At 44.1% G+C, this 25,593-nt stretch overlaps 1 protein-coding gene across 1 annotated transcript in view; it reads right to left on the minus strand.

Moving 5' to 3' along the window:
* Nucleotides 1-25,593, minus strand: part of COMP (cartilage oligomeric matrix protein) — a 227,582-nt gene that overhangs the window by 97,875 nt on the left and 104,114 nt on the right. The window contains exon 5 of the mRNA XM_073596126.1: nucleotides 22,155-22,292. Within this exon, the coding sequence (XP_073452227.1) occupies nucleotides 22,155-22,292 (138 nt within the window). The remainder of the gene's footprint in view (nucleotides 1-22,154; nucleotides 22,293-25,593) is intronic.

Consider the following 25,593-nt stretch of genomic DNA (forward strand, 5'->3'; position numbering starts at 1 on the left):
CCTTCATTAGAGGTGTGTTAAGGAAAAGCTTTGCTGTTCAAAAAGAACATTAGAGTAAGATTACAGGTTGTCATTGAAGATATTGCCAAAGATCAAACCTTCTAGAACAAAGTTCTGAAGTATAATCAACCAGAAAGAGAGCTGTTTAGTGGCAGTAACAGAGATCATATTTGCCACAAACAGTATCTCAGAAGAAAAAACTTTCTCATACCAACAGTGAAGCGTGGTGGAGGAAATGTTAGTTTGGAGTTTTGTTTTTTTTGCTGCAGGGCCTGGGCAGCTTGCAGACATTGAGTCAACTATGAATTGTGCATAATATCAAAGTGTGCTCCATGAGAATGTGGGCCATTTGTTCAAATGTTGAAGTTGAACCAGAAATTAGTCTTTCAGACTGATCCAAAGCACAGACTTTCTTTAACCCCCCTAATTTGACTCCCGTTCTAATATTGAAAGGGGGTTGAAATAGTAAGCTCATGCAAGGTAATCTGCAAACCTCTTGCAACTGGCAGAATTTTGCATGGAAAAGTGATCAAAAAAGTTCACTGAGCTGATGTTCGAGACTGGTGGGCAGTTATTTGAAATGCTCCAATAATTAAATTCTGGGACAAGGAAATACAAGCTTTTGATACTAAGGGTGTACTTATTTTTTTCCATAGTACGCCATATACCATATTTTGCTGAACCAATGATTGATTGAAACCTATTAAAGTGTCAACAGTTTTGATGGGGTGTACATAATTATTCAAATGGCCTATGTACGGTTATTTGTATTTCAGGTTTAGCTAGGTCAGTTTGAAAATGACAAAACTGTGGCATACAAATGTTTCTATACCCTGACATCTAGTGGACAGAACATATGATTAAATATACAAAACTTTGTTTGGAAGAGTTGTACACTATAGATGATAAAAATGACTGTGAAATAAAAAAATACACAAAATAGGAAAGTGTGCGTGGGGGTAAATTTCATGTCTGGGGTATTTATTATGTGTTAAATGATTTGGTTATCATTTACTGCTCATTTTTCATCTAAGGTGCCTTTTGGATGTTCTCTCAAGTTTTAAGTATGTTCACTGCTCACACATCCATCGGATCAAGTCCTATTGACTGAATATTTAGATTTTGTGTTCAAGTTAAAATTGAACTCTCAGTATAATATTTAAGTGCCAAAAGGCACTTGGCCTCAAGCTTTTCATTCTGATTCACTCACTTTGTGATCAGTGGTGTATTTTGGTTTTTATGCTGCCCTAGGCAAGACTAAAATCGGGTGCCCCCCCTATCTAAATTTGTCTCACCCCTTCCTTCTCAAGTGGTTATTCAGGGTCCCTGGTGGCTGTGCGGGGTCCCTGGTTATGTGGATTCTCTAGTGGCTGTGCGGGGTCCCTGGTGGGTGTGAGGGGTCCCTGGTGGCTGTCTGATATCTCTAGTGGCTGTGCGGGTTCTCGAGTGGCTGTGTGGGGTCTCTGGTGGCTGTGTGGGGTCTCTGGTGGCTGTGCAGGTTCCCTGGTGGCTGTGCGGGGTCCCTGGTGGCTGTCTGGTATCTCTGGTGGCTGTGTGAGGTCCCTGGTGGCTGTGCAGGGTCCCTGGTGGCTGTCTGGTATCTCTGGTGGCTGTGTGGGGTCTCTGGTGGCTGTGCGGGGTCCCTGGTCCCTGTATGGGGTCCCTGGTGGCTGTGCGGGGTCCTGGGTCCCTGTTGGCTGTGCGGGGCCCCTGTTGGCTGTGCGGGGTCCCTTGTGATTGTGCGGGGTCCCTGGTGGCTGTGCGGGTCCATGGTGGCTGTTTGGGGGTCCTTGGTCCCTGGTGGCTGTGCAGGGTCCGGGGTCCCTGGTGGTTGTGTGGGATCCCTGGTGGCTGTGTGGGGGTCCTGGGTCCCAGGTGGTTGTGCGGGGTCCCTGGTGGTTGTGTGGGGTCCCTGGTGGCTGTGCGGGGTCCCCTTTGCTGAGCGGGGGTTCTGGGTCCCTGGTGGCTGTGCAGGGTCCCTGGTGGCTGTGTGGGGTCCCTAGTGGTTGTGCAGGAGTCCTGGGTACCTGGTGGCTGTGCAGGGTCCCTGGTGGTTGTGCGGAGTCCCTGGTGGTTGTGTGAGGTCCTGGGTGCTTGTGCGAGGCCCTGGGTGGTTGTGTGCAGTTTGAGTTGGAGAAGTAAGCACATAGGTGAGTGGAGGGCACCCCACACACACAAGTAGGTCACATACTCTGCATGGGGCAGGCACAGATGACAGTTAACTGTTCAGGTGAGGGGAGGTGTAGAGGAGAGCCCAGTCTGAGGAGGGGGGGTGACAATGATGTCGGGTGTCTGTGCACAGGGTGTTGGCTTGGCTGTGTCCACAGATCACTCACCTCTCCTAGGACATGGTGTCTCCACTGACACACATACGAGCAGCAGAAACAGGAATGTGGATGGAGGTCAGAGCGTGCACTGTTCTCTGAGTAGGTGGCATCCCTGATTAGACCTGCTATCTCTTCGGCTGACAGGAGGAAGGGGAGTGGGGGTGAGTGGGGCAAATACACAGACAGCCCGCAGCTCTCCTCTCCCCTATCTCAGTGCCGCCGCAGAGTTCCCTGGCAAATGGAGCAGCGCTGTCACCGCTTTACCAAGGGGAGGGGGGCTCGACTATGTGCGGGAGGAGGGTGCGGGTGCTTTTTTCTTCATGGGGGGGTGGCTTTTTTGCCTCCCCCCACAAAGTGCCGCCCTAGACCTAGGCCTTGTCGGCCTAGGCCAAAACACAGCACTGCTTGTGATGCCAAACACTGATGTTATAATTGACTCAATATTGATTCCTAGGAAGAATCTGCTGTGCTCAGTCCCACATGCTCCCTGCCTCACACAATCACTGCACATCTGATATCCTGCTAATAAGAATTTTATCCTTAAGCATTTGTTCTATTCACCTGTGACATACAGGTAAAGTAGCTATGCATGCGTGTTAGTTAAGGTAAGATAGCAAGCTAAAATGAAATACATTTCTACAGAATTATTGTGTTTTTCTTGAAACTAAGGTATAGTAATGGGAAAGGGGGTAAGGGAGTTTATTGAGATGGATTGGGGTCAAAATATAATTGTTTAGCACTTTACAGGTCAGTGGGATTGTTGAAATAAGTAGTTGATACAAATCTAGGATCTAGCATAGAACCTAACTAAAGACCTCTGAACAATTATGATTCTTGTTCTGCTTGGAACCCTAACATTTCTTCTTTTAGGGAATATAAATGTAGCATCCACTAATGTAGGGATGAGCTTCGTGTTCGAGTCGAACCCATGTTCGACTCGAACATCGTCTGTTCGACCGTTCGTCGAATTGCGAACGATATGGGCCGTTCACGCCAAATTCGTGTGGTGCGTCATGGCCCATAATTCACTGTGGCATCGCAGTGCATTGCTGGCTGATGATTGGCCAAGCATGCACTATGACCCGCATGCTTGGCCAATCACAGCGTCATCAGTAGAGAGAGCTGTAATTGGCCAAAGCCAGGGTGGCTTTGGCCAATTATGGCTCAGGGGGTTTAGAACACGCCCCACACTATATAAGGCCGCCTGCATGGCGGCCCTGTGTAGTGTGTTCCGGCGTGCTGAGAGATAGAGAGACAGTGTCATTTCATTTGAGTTAGATAGATTAGGCAGGACAGTCAGTCAGTTAGCTGTACTTAAAGTGTATTGTGTGTGTATATATATGCATCCCAGGTGTTGTGTATATATATATATATATATATATAGCTAGATCCGTTCCTGTTATTTTCCTAACTGACAGGCAGGCTTGTCTTGTTACAGTATTTACAGCTACCTGAAGAAAATTGCTGGTGTTCTTTTGATCCTATTAGTACCACAGTCAGGCAGCTAGACTATTTACAGTTAGTGTAGTACGTCCTCCTCACAGTGTTCAGCTAAAGCTACAAGTTAGTTTAGTGCGACCTCTGCACAGTGTTCAGCTAAAGCTACAAGTTAGTGTAGTGCGTGCTCTGAACAGTGTTCAGCTAAAACTACAAGTTAGTGTAGTGCGACCTCTGCACAGTGTTCAGCTAAAGATACAAGTAAGTGTAGTGCGTCCTCCTCACAGTGTTCTTATAAAGTTACAAGTTAGTGTAGTGCGTCCTCCACACAGTGTTCAGCTAAAGCTACAGGTTAGTTTAGTGTGACCTCTGCACAGTGTTCAGCTAAAGCTACAAGTTAGTGTAGTGCATCCTCTGAACAGTGTTCATCTAAAGCTACAAGTTAGTGTAGTGTGTCCTCCTCACAGTGTAAAGCTAAAGCTACAAGTTAGTGTAGTGCGACCTCTGCACAGTGTTCAGCCAAAGCTACAAGTTAGTGTAGTGCGTCCTCTGAACAGTGTTCATCTAAAGCTACAAGTTAGTGTAGTGCGTCCTCCTCACAGTATTCAGCTAAAGCTACAAGTTAGTGTAGTGCGTCCTCCTCACAGTGTTCAGCTAAAGCTACAAGTTAGTGTAGTGCGACCTCTGCACAGTGTTCAGCTAAAGCTACAAGTTAGTGTAGTGCGTCCTCTGAACAGTGTTCATCTAAAGCTACAAGTTAGTGTAGTGTGTTCTCCTCACAGTGTTCAGCTAAAGCTACAAGTTAGTGTAGTGCGTCCTCCTCACAGTGTTCAGCTAAAGCTACAGGTTAGTTTAGTGTGACCTCTGCACAGTGTTAAGCTAAAGCTACAAGTTAGTGTAGTGCGTCCTCCTCACAGTGTTCAGCTAAAACTACAAGTTAGTGCAGTGCGTCCTCTGAACAGTGTTCATCTAAAGCTACAAGTTAGTGTAGTGCGTCCTCCTCACAGTGTTCAGCTAAAGCTGCAAGTTTGTGTAGTGTGACCTCTGCACAGTGTTCAGCTAAAGCTACAAGTTAGTGCAGTGCGTCCTCTGAACAGTGTTCAGCTAAAGCTACAAGTTAGTGTAGTGCGACCTTTGCACAGTGTTCAGCTAAAGCTACCTGTAGAAGGTTGGGTGTGTTTTCCTGATTCTATCACTACCGCAGGCAGCTAAAGTATTTACACGTTAGTGTAGTACGACCTCTGCACAGTGTTCAGCTAAAGCTACAAGTTAGTGTAGTGCGACCTCTGCACAGTGTTCAGCTAAAGCTACAAGTTAGTGTAGTGCGTTCTCTGAACAGTGTTCAGCTAAAGCTACAGGTTAGTTTAGTGTGACCTCTGCATAGTGTTAAGCTAAAGCTACAAGTTAGTGTAGTGCATCCTCCTCACAGTGTTCAGCTAAAGCTACAAGTTAGTGTAGTGCGACCTCTGCACAGTGTTCAGCTAAAGCTACAAGTTAGTGTAGTGCGTCCTCTGAACAGTGTTCATCTAAAGCTACAAGTTAGTGTAGTGTGTCCTCCTCACAGTGTTCAGCTAAAGCTACAAGTTAGTGTAGTGCGACCTCTGCACAAGTGTTCAGCTAAAGCTACAAGTTAGTGTAGTGCGTCCTCTGAACAGTGTTCAGCTAAAGCTACAAGTTAGTGTAGTGCGACCTTTGCACAGTGTTCAGCTAAAGCTACCTGTAGAAGGTTGGTGGTGTTTTCCTGATCCTATCACTACCACAGGCAGCTAAAGTATTTACACGTTAGTGTAGTGTGACCTCTGCACAGTGTTCAGCTAAAGCTACCTGTAGAAGGTTGGTGGTGTTTTCCTGATCCTATCACTACCGCAGGCAGCTAAAGTATTTACACGTTAGTGTAGTGCGACCTCTGCACTGTTCAGCTAAAGCTACCTGTAGAAGGTTGGTGGTGTTTTCCTGATCCTATCACTACCGCAGGCAGCTAAATTATTTACACGTTAGTGTAGTGCGACCTCTGCACAGTGTTCAGCTAAAGCTACCTGTAGAAGGTTGGTGGTGTTCTCATACTGTAGGCAGGCAGTTGATTTTGCTAGCTGCAGTATCAGTATATATGTATATATATATATATATATATATATATATATATATATATATATATATATATATATATATATCCCAGCTTAGTGCAGCTACAGGCCATTAGTATGTCTGGAAGGCCAACAAGGAGAGGCAGACAGTCACAAGCCAATAAAAGAGGGCAAGCAGGCTCTGTGTCTAGAGACAACGGTGCTGGTCGTGGAGACGGTGCATCCTCATCAGCACGTGGCCGTGGGACACGTTTGGCCTTTTTTTCGGCAGCTGGCTGTGTTGAGCCGCAACATGCGGAGGACTTGGTCGAGTGGATGACCAAGCCGTCCTCATCCTCCTTATCCTCCCTCACCCATGCTCAGGGTACTTTGTCTGGCAAAGCAGCTGCCAACGCGGCCTCTTCCCTCGGCTCAATGGCATCAGTGACTCCTTCCCTAGCCCCACCATGTCCTCCTGAGGAGTCCCTCGAACTGTTTGACCACAGTGTTGGGTACATGCTCCAGGAGGATGCCCAGCGTTTAGAAGGCTCTGATGATGATACTGAGCTAGATGAAGGCAGTAACATGAGCACGGACAGAGGGGGTGCCCAAGAAGGACAGCAATCTGACAGTCATGCTCCCCCTGCTGCAGCATACTGCCAGGTTTGCTCCAGTGATGAGGAGGGAGGGGATGATGAGGTCACTGACTCAACGTGGGTGTCTGATAGGAGAGAGGAGGAGGAGGCACATCACCAATGAGGCAGGATAACCTCCAGGGGCCAGCCTAAGGGCAGCACACTGACTGCATCACACCGCAAAGCTCTGCATGTGCGTTATTCCAAAAGTTCTTTGATGTGGGCCTTTTTTGAGACGAGTGCATCAGATCGCACCGCTGCTATTTGCAACATATGTCTCAAGCGTATCTCGCGTGGCCAAAACATCTCCCGCTTGGGCACCACATGCTTGACCAGACATATGTTGACCTGCCATGCAGTTCGTTGGCAAGCATATCTAAAAGACCCACACCAAAGAACAAAGAGGACCTCTTCTTGCTCCTAATCAGCTGAGATCTCCAACCCCAGTATACTTTCAGTCCTCTCTGAGACCTGCACTGAGAGGAATTAAGGTGTAGAATTAGGTGTGTCACAGCCAAGTACTTGTGGGCAATCTGCTTTCGGTACACAGACGTCAGATTGTACCAGGCTAATTTCCCTGCCCCAGCTGCTGCACCGCCGAAAGAAGTTCGCTCCCAGCCATCCACATGCCCAGCGGTTGAATGCTAGCTTGGCAAAATTGCTAGCACTTCAACTGCTACCTTTTCAGTTGGTAGACTCTGTCCCCTTCCGTGAGTTTGTGGAATCTGCGGTTCCTCAGTGGCAGGTACCCAAACTCCACTTTTTCTCACGGAAGGCGATTCCGGCTCTCTACCGGCATGTGGAAGGCAATGTCTTGGCCTCGCTGGACAGGGCAGTCAGCGGTAAGGTGCATATTACCGCTGACTCATGGTCCAGCAGGCATGGACAGGGACGTTACCTAAGTTTCACGGCGCATTGGGTCACTCTGCTGGCAGCTGGGAAGGATGCAGGACAAGGTGCAGTAGTGTTGGAGGTTGTTCCGCCACCACGCCTCCAAAATGCCACTACTAATGATTGTGACACACCTCTCTCCTCCACCCCCTCCTCTTCTTCCTCCATGGCCTCTTCCTGTGCTTTGTCCTCAGAACCAGCAGTGCTCCATAGGCATTCAAGGGGCTACGCAAGTACGCAGGTCAAAAGATGCCATGCGTGCTTGAGCTAGTGTGCTTGGGGGACAGGAGCCACATTGGGGCAGAGGTTCTGTCAGCTCTGCAGGGGCAGGTTCAGAGGTGGTTGACGCCATGCCAACTTAAGGCAGGAATGGTGGTTTGCAACAATGGTACCAACCTCCTCTCCGCCCTCCGACAGGGACAACTGACCCATGTGCCCTGTTTGGCTCACGTCTTTAACTTGGTGATGCAGCGGTTCTTGGGCAGGTGCCCGGGGTTAGAGGATGTCCTGAGGAAGACCAGGAAAGTCTGTGTGCAATTCCTCTGGTCATATAATGCCAGTGCTCGGCTGGCAGACCTCCAAAAGGAGTTTAACCTGCCCAAGAACCGCCTAATCTGTGACATGCCCACCAGGTGGAACTCAACGTTGGCCATGCTGCAGTGGCTGCACACGCAGCAGAGTGCCATCAATGAGTACCTGTGCGACTCGACTATGGCACCAGGACAGGGTCAAGGGAGCTTGTTTTTTTTTCCCCACGCCAGTGGGCCATGATCAGGGATGCATGCACTGTCCTGTCACCATTTGAAGAGGCCGCAAGGATGGTGAGCAGTGACAGTGCATGCATCAGTGACACTGTCCCCCTTGTCCACCTGTTGGAGCACACGCTGCGTGGAATAATGGACAGGGCACTTGAGGCAGAACAGAGGCAGGAAGAGGAGGACTTCCTTAGCTCTCAAGGCCCCCTTTATCCAGAGAGTGTTCCTGCGTGCCCGCCGATCACACAGGAAGAGGACGAGGAGGAGGAAGAGGAGGAGGATTGTGTCAGTATGGAGGTGGAGCCTGGCACTCAGCATCATCAGCAGTCTTTAAGGGATCAGTCCCAAGAAACACATGGACTTGTACGTGGCTGGGAGGAGGTGGCTGCGGACAATGTCGTCCTTAGTGACCCAGAGGACTCCGTACCGAATGCCTCAGCAAACCTACGCTGCATGGTCTCCCTGATCCTGCAAAGCCTGCGTAAGGATCCTCTTATTCGTGGTATCAAGGAGAAGGACCAATACTGGCTGGCAGCCCTCCTTGATCCACGTTACAAGGGTAAGGTTGCGGACCTTATCTTGCCGTCGCAGAGGGAGCAGAGGATGAAACATCTTCGGGAGGCCTTGCAGAAAGGTCTGTGCAACGCGTTCCCAGAGACTGGGAGGTTACAAACTCCTGTTTCTGGACAACGTGTTGCTGAGGATTCGGTCAGTCAAAGAAGGAGCGGTGGAGAAGGTGGCCGTCTGACTGATGCGTTCAGACAATTTGTTAGTCTGCAGCCCAAAGGTATGATCGGTTCCAGCAACCATCGCCAGCGTCTATTTTACATGGTGCAGGAATACCTAGGGGAAAGATCTGACTTGGACACCTTTTCCAACGAAAATCCTCTGGGTTAATGGGTCTTGAGGATGGATCACTGGCCAGAGCTTGCACAGTATGCAATTGAGCTACTGGCCTGTCCTGCATCCAGCGTTCTTTCAGAACGCACATTCAGTGCTGCTGGAGGCTTTGTAACCGATCACAGGGTGCGTCTGTCCACCAACTCGGTCGATCGACTGACCTTCATAAAAATGAATCAGTCTTGGATCACCACCAGCTACCAAGCACCTGATGCTGATGTAACTGAATAATTTTTTTTGAAATGTCAGATCCCTTCAAAGACTGCCTATGCTGATGCTGAGTGACTATCCTGTTATGCTGAGTAATTATCCTCTTCCTCCTCAATGATCATGCTGATTAAGGATGAGCCGAACACCCCCCGGTTCAGTTCGCACCAGAACTTGTGAACAGACCAAAACTTCGCAAGAACTTTAGAACCCCATTTAAAGCTATGGGACTCGAACGTTTGAAATCAAAAGTGCTCATTTTAAAGGCTAATATGCATGGTATTGTCCTAAAAAGTGTTTGGGGACCCGGGTCCAGCCCCAGGGGACATGGATCAATGCAAAAAAAAGTTTTAAAAACGGCCGTTTTTTCGGGAGCAGTGATTTTAATAATGCTTAAAGTCAAACAATAAAAGTGTAATATTCCTTTAAATTTCATACCTGGGGGGTGTCTATAGTATGCCTGTAAAGGGGTGCATGTTTCTCGTGCTTAGAACAGTCTGACAGCAAAATTACATTTCAAAGGAAAAAAAGTCATTTAAAACTACTCGCGGCTATTAATGAATTGCCAGTCCCGAGTCTCCCGACAATACCCATAAAAGTTCATTGATAAAAACGGCATGGGAATTCCCCACACGGGAACTCCGAACCAAAATTTAAAAAAAAAATGACGTGGGGGTCCCCCTAAATTTAATGCCAGGCCCTTCAGGTCTGGTATGGATATTAAGGGGAACCCCGTGCCAAAATTTAAAAAAAAAATGACGTAGGGGTCACCCTCAAAATTCATACCAGACCCTGCAGGTTTGGTATGGATTTTAAGGGGAATCCCGTACCAAAATAAAAAAAAAAAATTGGTGTGTGGTCCCCCCAAAAATCCATACCAGAACCTTATCCGAGCACGCAACCTGGCAGGCCGCAGGAAAAGAGGGGGGGACGAGAGAGCACCACCCCTCCTGAACTGTACCAGACCACATGCCCTCAACATTGGGAGGGTGCTTTGGGGTCCCCCCTAAAGCATGTTGATGAGGACAAGGGCCTCATCCCTCCAACCCTGGCCGGTGGTTGTGGGATTCTGCGGGGGACCCCCAGATCCCGGCCCTCCCCCCTGTGTGAAATGGTAAGGGGGTACTACCCTACCATTTCACAAGAAAACTGTCAAAAATGTTAAAAATGACAAGAGACAGTGTTTGACAATTCCTTTATTTCTTCTATCTATTTTCTTCAAACTTCTTTCTTCCTTCATGCTTCGGTTTCTTCCTCCATCTTCTTCCTCTTCTGGTTCTTCTGGTTGTTCTGTTTTTTCTGGTGTTCTCGTCCAGCATCTTCCTCCGCGGCGCCTCCTTGTCTTCATCTTCTTTTCTTCATCTTCTTCTCGGGCTGCTACGCATCCACGATTGGATGGAAGGCTCCCGCTGTGTGACGCTTCTCCTCTTCTGATGGTTCTTATATAACGGAGCGTGGGGCCACCCGGTGACCCCGCCCCCCTCTGACGCACGGGGACTTCCCTGTGGCATTGACTTCAGAGGGGGTCACCCATTACGTAACGGGTAACCCCGCCCCCTCTGACGTCACGGGTCGAACTGTCTTGTTTGCACTGCCTGTATACTGCTGTCCAGAGTATATAGGGCCTGGGGGCCCGACGCCTTTCCTTTTTTAATTTGGGTGCGGGGTTCCCCTTAATATCCATACAGGACCCAAAGGGCCTGGTAATAGACTGGAGGGTACCCATGCCGTTTGTCTCACTGATTTTCATCCATATTGCAGTTTTAAATGACTTTTATTCCTTTAAAAATGTAATTTTGTGCAGGGACTGTTCTAAGCACGGGAAACACGCGCCACTTTACAGGCATATTATAGACACCCCCCAGGTACGATATTTAAAGGAATATTTCACTTTTTTTTTTTTTTTTTTACTTTAAGCATCATTAAAATCACTGCTCCTGAAAAAACGGCCGTTTTTTAAAAGTTTTTTTTGCATTGATACATGTCCCCTGGGGCAGGACCCAGGTCCCCAAACCCTTTTTAGGACAATGCCATGGAAATTAGCCTTTAAAATTAGCACTTTTGATTTTGAACGTTCGAGTCCCATAGACGTCAATGGGGTTCTAATGTTCGCGCAAATTTTCGGTCCGTTCGCAGGTTCTGGTGCGAACCGAACTGGGGGGGTGTTCGGCTCATCCCTACACTAGTGTATGCTGAGTAGAATTATAGGGGTCTGATGATAATGTTGATATACATAGACTGTCACTTTAAGAATTTGTAATACGCTTGTTTCTTACTTTCCTTAGACTTTTTTGTTTCTTTCCTGAGAAAACAAAACTGTTGGACATGTGACGACATGAACTGTTGATAAGAGCTCAAAAGGCTGCTCAAAAATAGGCTTTCATATCAAACCAGTCTGAACTGACCAAATATTACTAAAACCAAATACTGCTAAAATGTATCTTTTTGCCAGTCACATGATGTTACTACCCATTTAACAGTTAACTTGCTACTAAGAAGATATGGACCCTGATTAAACTAAGTTTACAATCACACCTAGAATACGCGTTCACTTTTGCTCACTTCATTAGCTGAGTTATTGTGTTTTGTGTATTTTCTCCACTGCAGTGTATGGAATAAAGGGCACCTTTTTTCTTTTTATCAATTTGGAATCACTGTCTCATCTGAAAGATCTTGATTGAAGTCTCCCTAACCTGAATTAACAGCTTGTTACGGTGATTCGGATTCAGTTCTGGTGGACTCCCGACCAAAGAGACAATCGAAACTCACGGCGAGCAGACCATTGGCCACGGTAAGAAACCTTTGTTCTTACTTATTCTGCTCTCTGTGGCGAGTAGTTATTCGGTGTATGGGGTCCATTGACTGAAGGAATCCTTGTTGTTGATAAGATAGGGAGATTAAGATAAAAATGAGTGTAAACCAGAGTAATGTTAATGTTACACAGTTTGACCCAAATAACTCTACTTCACTTGTTGCAGAAATAATAGAGCCGATAATTATCATTGTTGATGTTTTTGTTTTTATGCTTGGGGTGTCAATAGATTTATGAGACTTGTGAGAAGGTCTGACCAGAGGACTTTACTAGTCTGTGTGGCAAAGTGTAATATCTGTGTGGCAAGAGTAGGCCTGTGTGGCCAAGTATAATAAAGTGCCATTTAATGGCTACTGTGTGTGGCTCAGGGAAAACAATTGGGTGACGACCCAAAATTGTAATTAGAGACTCGAGAGTGAGGACTCTAGGACTAGGAGCATGACACTCCCATGGATCTCTCAATGCTGGGAGAGGTAAAGAAAAAATTGCACAAGTAAACTAAGTCCTTTGGCAGAAATGACAGACAGATATGGACAGTGGTTAAGAAATGACACCAAAACTATTATAGGCTGGACTAAAAATAGACCAGATCCAATACCAGCAGCTTGGGTCTCTGTATATGTTAACTTCCATGGCAGACTGGCAGAGTTGGATGAGGGGATTAAATTTGTACATTATTGGATTTTTGAAAGTATGCAACGTGATGAAACTTTAACTAGTTATGAGCCTGTCAAAGTTTTCTAATGCATATCACTGATGGGCCTAGCAGAAAGAAATTAGACCAGGCAATGCCAGTGTTGTCTAAATGTTTAAGAAATGGAAAGATATGTGAACGAAACCTGTCAGAGATCGCTGAAGCAGAAAGATAATGCTAAGTATGGCTGAGTTGTAAAATAAGTTTTGCTACTGATTTCTGAGAGTCATCCTGTGTGAGAAATAATTAGGGACTCGAAGATGAGAAGCCTGCTTGTATTTCTGCAGATTCCTTACCTCCTCACTTCATGTTTTGTGTGTCTCTGCGTAGGAGAGGAGAGAGGTGAAGGGACATTCCCCCCCCCCTTTCCTGTGTAACGTTTTGTCTTTGTGTAAGAGAGAAATATGGCAGCACAGTGGTGTAGTGGGTAGCACTCTCGCCTAGCAGTAAAAAGGGTGGCTGGTTCGAATCCCAACCACGACACTACCTGGAGTTTGCATGTTCTCCCTGTGCCTGCATGGGTTTCATCCGGGTACGCCGGTTTCCTCCCACACTCCAAAGACATGCTGGTAGGTTAATTGGCTTCTGTCCAAAATTGGCTCTAGTATATGAATGTGAGTTAGGGACCTTGGATTGTGGGCTCCTTGAGGGTAGGGACCTATGTGAGTGTGTGGAGTGCTGCATAAATTGACAGCGATTTATGGGTACCTTAACCACTTGCTTACTGGGCACTTAAACCCCCCTCCTGCCCAGACCAATTTTCAGCTTTCAGTGCTGACGCATTTTGAATGACAATTGCGTGGTCATACAACACTGTACCCAAATGAAATTTTTTATCATTTTTTTCACACAAATAGAGCTTTCTTTTGGTGGTATTTAATCACAGCTGGGATTTTTATTTTTTGATAAACAAACAAAAAAAGATGGAAAATTTTGAAAAAAAAAAAATCTAGTTTCATAGTTTGTTATAAAATTTTGCAAGCAGGTAATTTTTTTCCTTCATTGATATGCGCTGATGAGGCGGCACTGATGGGCACGGATAGGCACAGTTAAGGCGGCACTGATAGGCACAGTTAAGGAGGCACTGATAGGCACAGTTAGGGCGGCACTGATGGGGACAGATAAGGCGGTACTGATGGGCACAGATAAGGCGGCACTGATGGCCACTGATGGGCCCTGATGGGTGGCACGGATGGGCACTGATAGGTACCACTGATAGGCGGCACTTATGGGCACTGGTAGGTGACATTGATGGGCACTGATAGGTGGCACTGATGTGCACCACTGTTGTTGAGGCACTGATTGTGGGCACTGATAGGTGGCACTGTGGGCACTGATGGGTGGTGCTGGTGGGCACTGGTGGGCGGCACTGCTGCCTATTGCTAGGTGGCACTGGCAGGGGGCACAGGTGGGCACTGGTGATCTAGCGGCAGATCTACGTGATCAGGACTGATGTCCCTCTCACGGCAGCCGGTGATCGGCTTTTCTTTCCTCCTCGCGCTGTCAGCGCGAGGAGAAAAAATAGCCGATTACCGGCTGTGTTGACATCACATGATCAGCTGTCATTGGCTGACAGCTGATCACGTGTTAACGGGTCGGGATCGACCCCTTACTCCGATCTGTGATCAGGAGAGTCTCATAGACTCGCTGATCACAGAGCGCGCCGTACGCGCCCTGCAGGGGGCGCGCAGGCTGCTCATGCACATAGTCCTGGCAAAGCAGGCCCGCGATGTAGCCGTCATTCGGCTATAGCGCGGATCTCAAATGGTTAAATAAATAGGGATAATTGTAGACACGCACCCACACTCACTCAGGTTGAACTGGATGGACTGGTGTCTTTATTCAACCTTACTAACCATGTAAATAGGCGGTTTGCAGATATTCCCTTAAAAGATTGTGCCTGTCTGTGAAGACGGAGAGTTCTGAACATGTAAGAAATTAGTAATATACTGTTTAATGTGATTTTAAAAGTAGGTGATGTGAAAAACTTTGTAAGGTAAAGGAAAATTATTAGTTTTTGCTATGTAACTCTAGAATTCATTTTAAACAAAAAAAGAAAGGCTTATTGCAGCTGACACCCTTTAAATTCCTAAAAAGGTAGCCATGATTATTATAATTATTTAAATGTAGTTCTCCACTCCAGCCTACTGGGCATGGAAAGGGAGAAGGTTGCACACACTGATAAAGACCTGGTTGATTTAGTATCTCAGCATGCCAGAAAATTAACCACTTCAGCTCCGGAAGATTTTACCCCCTTCCTGACCAGAGCACTTTTTACAATTTGGCACTGCGTTGTTTTAACTGACAATTGCGCAGTCATGCAATGCTGTACCCAAACAAAATGTGCGTTCTTTCTTTCCCACAAATAGAGCTATCATTTGGTGGTATTTGATCACTTCTGCGTTTTTTTTTTGTTTTTTTTTTACGCTATAAACAAAAAAAACAATATTTTTTACTTTTTGCTATAATATCCTCCAATTTGTGTTTAAAAAACGAATTTCTTCATCAGTTTAGGTCAATATGTATTCTTCTACATATTTTTGGTCAAAAAAAATCGCAATAAGCGTATATTGATTGTAGACGCTATAACTTTTGCGCAAACCAAACTATGGGAAAGATTTATGGCATTTTTATGGCATTTTTATTTTTATTTTACTAGAAATGGTGGTGATCTGCCGGACAGATATTGCGGTATTGCGCCGGACAGATCGAGCACTTTTGACACATTTTTGGGACCATTGACATTTATAGAGCGATCAGTGCTATAAATATGCACTGATTACTGTATAAATGTCACTGGCAGGGAAGGGGTTAACACTAGGGGGCGATCAAGGGGTTAACTGTGTGTTCCCTCACTGTGTTTTAACTGTGTGGGGATGAGACTAACTAGGAGAGATGACAGATTGTTGTTCCTACTTTGTAAGAACTCACGATCTGTCGCCTCTCCTCTGACAGCACAGAGATTTATGTGTTTACACACACAAATCCCCCTGCTCGCTCTCTTGCACGTGAACGTGCTTGGCCGGCGGCGATCACGCCCGCCGGCCACGCATATTGGGTCCCCTTATGTGCAGTGGGCGCGTGTATACCTCCGGCGGCTTTCCTGGGCAAAGCCGTGTATTTATACAGGATTTCGCACAGGAGAGGTATTCTGCCGCAGTATATCTGCATGAGCAGGTCGAGAACCGGTTAAAGGAATTGTGCAAGTTAAAGCAGTAGTTGGACAGAACGGAGAAATCAGAAGGTAATTGATGATTTAAAGAAGCAGATAGGAAACATGATAGTGGAGAAAGAATAGACTGATGGAGCAGCTTACTTCTCAAGAGTCCGGAATGTAGGGCTTGAAAGGTGAATTGTAGAAGAAGAAAGTGTCTGTCCAGGAATCAACTGTAACTAAAAGGCTATTGGCAGAAAGGCAAGTTTCTTTAGAAGAGGAAATAAGTATGTTATCTTCACTAGAGGTCGACTGATATGGGTTTTTCTCTGGCCGATGCCGGTTTTTAGAAATCGCGGTGGCCGATGGCCAATATGTGATGCCGATTTTTTTGGGCCGATATATTAGGCTGATTTTTTTTTTTTTTTTCCCTTCATCTCATAAAATCTAACAGTTAGATCCCTTTCACACTGGGACGTTTTTCAGGCACTTTTGGGCTAAAAATAGCGCCTGTAAAGTGCCTGTAAAACGGCTCCCCTGCAGTCTCAGTGTGATATCCCGTGTGCTTTCACACTGAGGCGATGCGCTGGCAGGATGTTAAAAAAAAAGTCCTGCAAGCAGCATCTTTGGAGTGGTGTATACCACCACTCCTGCCCATTAAAATGAATGCGCACCGCTGCCGAAGCGCCTGCAAAGCGTTTCGGCAGTGGCGCTTCAGGGGCGCATTTAACCCCTTCCTCGGCTGCTAGCTGGGTTATAAGCGCCCCGCTAGCAGCCGAATAGCGCCGCTAAAATGACGGTAAAGCGCCGCTAAAACTAGCAGCGATTTACCGTCAACGCATGCCCGCTCCACTGGAAGCGCAACTTCACCCGATTTACCAAGGTAAGGGAAAATTCCCTTGCACCATAAACAGCCTTTTTGCCTTTAGTTAATAAACTCCCTAATGTAAAAGCTGTTATATAGCACCCTTAAGGACACTTCAGAGCATTAGAGAGGTAATACAAAATACTGATGCTGTTATTATTTTGAAATGCAAGGCAGATCAGATTGATGGTCAAAAATATCTCTAGATGGCTTTTTCTTAACTGGTTATGTCTTAGCAGTTATTTATCAAAACCAGAGGGAGGATCTCAAATATCTAAATTAATTGGCTGCCTGAGATTGACCACCCTGCAAAAAAATAAAAAATAATGCAAAAATCTTATGAAAATACATATCTAAAGGGTGGTTAACAAGTGGGGAATGTGAGAAACACTTACTAGATGATATATATTTATGAATGGTTATGCATTAGGAATTGTTCATATACTGTATATCAATTTAAATTAACATAAAATTCCTCTATTAGGCAGCAGGCACATGGATTTATCACCCATTGATTCCCTTGATTTTTGAAAGCTTGTTTATTATTTATGAGAATGATGATTTTGTTTTTTTTTAAAAACCCATTATCATTTAGATGATTGATTTTTCCATAATCAGAATTATATTTATGACGTGGATGATTATGTTTTTATAAATTTAAATTTGTTTAACTTTTTTCACCATGTATTTACATTTGATATGATGTAAACATGATATGATTTAGATTGGGCATATGTTCCATCAGCTACTTCTGTTTTACTTGTGTCCAAGATTTAGGCACTATACCTGCAGAGTACTTGCATTGTGAATACATTGTGAGTATGTGGAAAGTTTTCCATTGTTACCTATAGCATCTGCGGTCTATACCATCCTTCATACAACACTGTTTTATCAAGGAGCTGCTGAATCTGACCATTGCATTAACCTATTTTCTGCCAGACCACTATTTTTGTTTTTTTACACACATTCAAATATGAGTGTTTCTTACATAGGTTGTGGGTGTCTCACTCTATAAACCACGACCCCGCCAAGCTGGCCAGAACAATGTACAAAGGCTTTCCAGCTTAAGTTAGGGAGCCAGCAGCTGCGAGGGTGATTTTTCACCGCCCCCTCCTTCTTCCTGTTTCACTGACTGTGTTAATGTAATGTGAGCTGACACACACAGAGCTGTGCATTCAGAAGCCTCTCTTGTGGCACTATTGGCAGGAAGAAGTAAGCCAATTAAAGGAACAGTTACAGCAGCCAATCAAAGAGACTTTACTAAGCTGCAGTAAGCAGCTGCAATGGATTCTGGGACATGCAGTTCCCTCACCAAGTGGCTCTATAGCCTGGTATTCAGGAAGGAACTACAAAAAAACAAGATGCTCTGTGACAAGTAAAGACTCCATTTTGTGGCCTGAGGAAAAGTCAGTCAGCCTTGAGGGAGGGAAGAGACCAGACCTGAGGGAGAGATGCTGTCTCTCAGATGATCTCCCTACGTGATTCCGGCCTCCACTGCCAGTTGGGACATCCGGCCTGAGAGAGGGGGATCCCAGATGTATATCGAGGCGCACCTACACAGACAGTGAATTGTTCCAGTGTGAGGTGACCAGTTGGGTTGCCAAGAGAGCCTGTCTGTTCCGGGATGTTCGTTTGGGCCTTGATTGCAGGATTTGGTGGGAGGGCATTTCTGCCCATCTTCAGGGAACAGAGACACTGCACTACAGAAGGAGTTATTTGAACGCTGTATACAGACATATTTGCTGGTATTCATCTTGCTGACAGTTGTAGTACCACAGGGATAAAGGGAAAAGGCTACCCATTTCTGAGACATTGTATACAGACATCATTGTCCTCTCACCTTGTTGAACAAAACCCTGTCTGTTTCATTTGATAAACTGGGCTAGTTGTGTTGTTTGGCCCTGCTATCTAGGAGTTTAAGTGCACCAACGAAAGTGGCTAGCTGAAGACACCAAATCTTATCTTTGCTTCACAAGGACTGAAACTATTAGTGCCAAACGGATCCGCACACACATACTCAGGGATCTGTACTGTACTGCTCCGTGGGACAGGAGAGAGAAGCCTGACACAAAGGGAGTCATTCCTCTGCTCTCCTCCTGCCTGGACTCATAGAGCTAACCTGAGTAGAGGTAACCAATCCAATTTAAAGTGTCATATTGTGCATTGTTGGCCATTTAAGTGTAACTCTGCTCTTGGGGACATTCTAGTGTTTGGAATCCCCTGAAGTCAGCTTGAGAGCTATTTTCTCCTAAATCTCAATTATTGCTCTTTAGTTGATTACTCGAATATTCAGTGGGGACGGAAAGTATTCAGACCCCCTTAAATGTTTCACTCTTTGTTATATTGCAGCCATTTGCTAAAATCATTTAAGTTCATTTTTTCTCCTCATTAATGTACACACAGCACCCCATATTGACAGAAAAACACAGAATTGTTGACATTTTTGCAGATTTATTAAAAAAGAAAAACTGAAATATCACATGGTCCTAAGTATTCAGACCCTTTGCTGTGACACTCATATATTTAACTCAGGTGCTGTCCATTTCTTCTGATCATCCTTGAGATGGTTCTACACCTTCATTTAAGTCCAGCTGTGTTTGATTATACTGATTGGACTTGATTAGGAAAGCCACACACCTGTCTATATAAGACCTTACAGCTCACAGTGCATGTCAGAGCAAATGAGAACCATGAGGTCAAAGGAACTGCCTGAAGAGCTCAGAGACAGAATTGTGGCAAGGCACAGATCTGGCCAAGGTTACAAAAAAATTTCTGCTGCACTTAAGGTTCCTAAGAGCACAGTGGCCTCCATAATCCTTAAATGGAAGACGTTTGGGATGACCAGCACCCTTCCTAGAGCTGGCCGTCCGGCCAATTTGAGCTATTGGGGGAGAAGAGCCTTGGTGAGAGAGGTAAAGAAGAACCCAAAGATCACTGTGGCTGAGCTCCAGAGATGCAGTCGGGAGATGGGAGAAAGTTGTAGAAAGTCAACCATCAATGCAGCCCTCCACCAGTCAGGGATTTATGGCAGAATGGCCCAATGGAAGCCTCTCCTCAGTGCAAGACACGTGAAAGCACCTGAAGGACTCCAAAATAGTGAGAAATAAGATTCCCTGGTCTGATGAGACCAAGATAGAACTTTTTGGCCTTAATTCTAAGTGGTATGTGTGGAGAAAACCAGGCACTGCTCATCACCTGTCCAATACAGTCCCAACAGTGAAGCATGGTGGTGGCAGCATCATCCTGTGGGGGTGTTTTTCAGCTGCAGGGACAGGACGACTGGTTGCAATCGAGGGAAACATGAATGCGGCCAAGTACAGGGATATCCTGGACGAAAATCTTCTCCACAGTGCTCAGGGCCTCTAAGTGTAAGTCTAAGAATCTCTAAGTGTATCACATAACACTAAACAATAAAGGTGACTAAAGTGATTTTTGCACAAATTGTAGTAATAAATACACTGAATAAATATTGTATCAGATAGGGTATATAAATGAATACAAACGTGTTCTAAAACATCTAAGTAAAGTGACAATGTACAATATGTATTATTACATAAATGAACCATAATCTAATAATCCTAAATCATGCAGTGTATACTTCAAAAGTGTCCTTATAAAATCATGTGAAAAAAAAGTGTATGACACCTTCCGTGAGGGAAAGACAAAGCTGTAAAATCAAAATGAATATTTAGAAAATCAAAAAATGAAAAATGAAACAATTAAATAATGATGAATAATATATAATAAAAAAATGCAAAAGTGTTAATAAATTTTCAAGTCCTCTTTAAGTGAATAAATAAGTGGATATAATTCTGTTGCTATCAGGATTGATGGAGAAGGTTATCCATAAGTAATCCTGCTGTGGCTTCTTTAATATTAAAGTCTCCCAAAACTCTCACCTCAATTCTATGGAAAACAAGCAATCACCATCTGAGATCTCCACTGGCCTCCATGGGTGGGCAGATGCAACAATGCTCCTCCTATGGGCGCAACGATTCGCTCCAAGATCGCAATGGTATGAGGAGGTACCTCAGTGTGAGATAGGGGACAAAATAGAGGCACTGAGGTGAGAGTTTTGGGAGACTTTAATATTAAAGAAGCCACAGCAGGATTACTTATGGATAACCTTCTCTATCAATCCTGATAGCAACAGAATTATATCCACTTATTTATTCACTTAAAAAGGACTTGAACATTTGTTAACACTTTTGTATTTTTTTATTATATATTATTCATCTTTATTAATTTCATTTTTCTTTTTTTGATTTTCTAAATATTCATTTTGATTTTACAGCTTTGTCTTTTCCTCACGGAAGGTGTCATACACTTTTTTCACATGATTTTAAAGGACACTTTTGAAGTATACACTGCATTATTTAGGATTATTAGATTATGGTTCATTTATGTAATAATACATATTGTACATTGTCACTTTATTTAGATGTTTTAGAACACGTTTGTATTAATTTATATACCCTATCTGATACAATATTTATTCAGTGTATTTATTACTACAATTTCCGCGAAATCACTTTATTCACCTATATATTGTTACTGTCTGTTATTCTTCCACAGAAATATTGTAGTAAAGGCAATTTCTGTATTTTATTATAACGTGTGTGTTTCTCATTGGTCATTATACTTACACTATTGCCAGGTGTGCCAGAGGGGATTGAGGTTGTTATTGGGGTTGAAAGGCAGAGTAACGGACTGAACTAACTTAAGCAGCTCCTTCGGGGGTATCTCTACACATAAAATATACATAAAACCCCAAAATAAAATACTGTATATTTTCTGAAAGCAAAGGACCTGTAGAATAAAATGATGGTAGTTGCAGTTTTTTTTATGTGGCATCCTATTTTACTCAACTGCTTACCAAATCTATATTTTCAGAAAAAATACAAGAGAAGCAGACAGCACTGGACAGTTTTCTGATTATTTTATTTATTATCTTAGATGCTCTTACCCATTACCGTCTTAAAAATATACACAATGATATTATGAAAATTAGTATTTTTTCTAATGAATATATTACAGATGTGGTACTGTGAGCTGCTAAACTCTAAACAACCCTGTTTTTAAAATGAATATAAAAAGCTTCAGAAAGTGCATATTTTGCTCTGTGCCAGCAATGATTTACTAAATCATCATTGGTGCCAATTCATAAATTTTAATTGTGCTCACTTTGTAAATTTCAGTGACATGCGTGAGTGTAGTCTCTTTTTTAATGTAACAGGACAGCCTTTTATTTCCTCTGCTGGATATAAGAAAGATATCATTCAAACAAATTAGCTTTGCTTCAATACCATTAACATGTATGTACTATGTGCCCTAGTTAAGTTCGTATGTTTATTTAGCTTAACCTGTATATTATGAACAATCTATATTTTTGGAAAACCTTCAGCAATAATTACCTGCTTATTCGCTGTAGCAAACTCCAGGCCAACTCCTTGTACCCTCTTTCCTATATATCCAATAGGACATGGGTCACAGTGGAATCCAGGAGATGTGTTGACACAGCGAACACGGGGAAAGCATGGATTCACAGAGCACTGGAAAGACAAATCATTAATATTGGTGCAAGTATAACTAAAAGTTTACCTTTACATTTACTACAGATAGTTTTGAAATGATTAAAGGCCAGTTAAAGATAGTTTTAAAGGTTAAATTCAGTGTAAAGAAAATTTTGTAAATGCCCTGCATTTATAGTTCAACTCCCTTTTTGATTAAAGCCTGTAGTTGTGACGATTTTTGCTGTTTGATTTTGTCAGCAGTTTGTCCAAACAGGCTAAAAATCAGCAAACCCTAAACCCGACTCCAAACACTATTGACATCAATGATGACAGAGTTTATACAGGCTGTTTGGCAGTCTAGAAGACTGCCGCAGCCCTGTATGGGGGCTTCTACAGAATCTGTGGTGATCCTAAGGATCTCCAAAGCACTTCCTGTCTATCCTCCATTTTGCCAGCAACCATAATGGTGCTTTTGGGTGCTTTTATAACTATTCTAAGCTTAGAGGTGGTCTTTTAGAGGAAAAAAAAGCCATGATTGGCCTCCTACGTGACAGCTAAGTCACTGATTGACCAGAATGCCCTGGCCAATCAGTGAATTTGCTCTGAACAAGGTAGGCTATTATAGGCTTTGTTTACATCTGAAGGCCCACCCCTAGGGTTAGACGTGGCAAAAAAGGAGCCCAATGACTGCATCATGGCTATCGCCATAATAACAGCTTGAAGAGGGTACTACTGCTTATTTTCTTGATTTTAAATGACCACATCCCGGAGCCTGTCATTTAGTGGCAGCAGAGTGCCATGTGCAGATTGGCAGCCAATGGGTCATTGTAATTGCCATCAATTAGATTGCTAAATGACTTGATTAATGTATACATTGCTGAATACCATGATTGATGCTGGAATTGCTTTTGGGGACAATAACAAACTTTATTTTAAAAGCTGGTAAGTATGCGTTTGTGTTTTCCTGAAAGGATTTTTAATTAATTGATGGTGTTTTTTTTTTGCTTTGGGAATGGGTAAGAGTCACAAATGCACCCATGTGCTCTTTCCACTAGGAGGGAGTAGATATCTGGCTACCCCATAATAATAATACTATAAAGGGGGCTTCTAAAGGAATATGGCCTGGTATGGTTCAGGAAGGGGGAACTGCATGATGCTGCCTTACCTTATATTCAGAATGAATGAGGAAACTGTTTTTGAAGAGCCCACAAACATGTAGTTCTTCTGCTGGTTGGGTCTTTTCTCACTTCACAGAGCTTTGTAATGATGGCAATGTGCAAATTTGATTTTTGTGTATTCAGGTAGAACCAAATGCCAACAACATAATGTTCTGTATACCTTATTGCTTATCACATATGATTAATCTTTATTTTCACTTAGTTCATTTTTTTCCTTGTGACATGTATCCCAGAAAAAAGTAACCTGATCCTTTTTGCTGCCTTTGTAGAGAAGAAAAGGCATAAGCAATTAAAAACCCTAAATTTGGTGCACATGCAAAGCCACCTGAGGACGAATGCCACCTAAGCGAGTTTCACACTTTCCTGTCATCAGAAACTCCATAATACCAGATCCTCTTATCTGGAACACTTGCCACCTCTTGAAGCACTTCAGTCACATCCAGGTAATTTTAGTTGCTGCAATTGTTCTTCTAAATGCCCACAGTAAACACTGCAGCAGGTTGATCAAGAATGCCCTCTCTAAAGCTGCAGGCAAGATGGAGTTGACAGGCCCTGGGACTGACAACACCTCTCAGACTCCACCTGACACTAATGCCCCGTACACACGGTCAGACATCGATCGGACATTCCGACAACAAAATCCTAGGATTTTTTCCGACGGATGTTGGCTCAAACTTGTCTTGCATACACACGGTCACACATAGTGGTCGGAAAATCCGATCATTCTGAACGCGGTGACGTAAAACACGTACGTCGGGACCATAAATGGGGCAGTAGCCAATAGCTTTCATCTCTTTATTTATTCTGAGCATGCGTGGCACTTTGTGCGTCGGATTTGTGTACACACGATCGGAAATTCCGACAACGGATTTTGTTGTCGGAAAATTTTATAGCCTGCTCTCAAACTTTGTGTGTCGGAAAATCCGATGGAAAATGTGTGATGGAGCCTACACACGGTCGGAATTTCCGACAACAAGGTCCTATCACACATTTTCCGTCGGAAAATCCAACCGTGTGTACGGGGCATAAGAATGCAGTGGCAATGCATGCCCAAAATACTCCCTCACAGGACTCTTTTGCTCAGTCAGATCTTCTGAAAAAAAATTGATCATATGTTACAATGGGCACTGAATGCCACTTCTAAACAGATAGCAGACAAACTTTCTTGGACGATACATGAGATTGGCATGATAACCACCAAACTATGACCTCACATAGATGTTCCTAATGCCAGGATCAGTTTGCATGACTGTGAAATTGCATTCCTCAAAGATTAAAATCATTGTGTTCCTTATAAAACTGAGAATGCTGAAACTGCTTCAGGAGGATCATTTTGCACAATAGGGGCTTACCTGAGAACATTACCAACCTCAGTCCTAATACAACATCTTTGTTTCAGAAGCTGGTCCCATCTATACTGTTAGAGCACCTATCAATTATACTATCAATCAAAAGGGCCCACAAGACCGTCACCATAAGATGGCGAGAGAGCCCCCCTAGGGATACAATTGTGAAGATCTTTTAGCTCCACACAAAGGAAACTTGCCTGCAGAAATCATGTGCACAGCAGCAACATTGCTTCCACGGTAATCCCTAAAATATTTGCAGATCTTGCACCCTGAACATTAGCTAATTGGAGAGCCCTGGAGCCAGTATTTCAAATCTTGCAGAAACATCAAATAACATATACTGTAGATACGGGTTCCAATTCTAGCTCACCTTCACTTTTCTGGTCTCAGATACTCAGGTAAATCTCTGGAAGAGATGCCAAGTTACCTGACAGGGCTCCAACTTGAAACTTGAAACCCTGCTCCCTTCTTGAGTTTCCCAAAGCAGCCTCCGCGAAAACAAAGTCCATTGATTTCCTACAACCAAGGTGCTTCACCTAAACAGCACAGGTTAAGGATCGACTCTTCACAAACCAGCATTAAATTTACCAACACACACGGAAGGTTGCTTGCTTCTTGTGCGTACTTCAGGACCCAACTTCTTTTTCTACCACTCCCAAACACACAAACCTTTTAACACCCTTTTTGCATGTCACCTTGGCTTTTCATATCTGCCCACATTACATCATAGACAAGGTGTACATGCCAGGGCAACCTCTAGAAAATGATCATTTGTCAACTTAATCTGGACACGTATCCAATCCTTGGCCAATG

The sequence above is a fragment of the Aquarana catesbeiana genome, linkage group LG01, assembly GCF_042186555.1.
Source record: "Aquarana catesbeiana isolate 2022-GZ linkage group LG01, ASM4218655v1, whole genome shotgun sequence".
Lineage (NCBI taxonomy): Eukaryota > Metazoa > Chordata > Amphibia > Anura > Ranidae > Aquarana > Aquarana catesbeiana.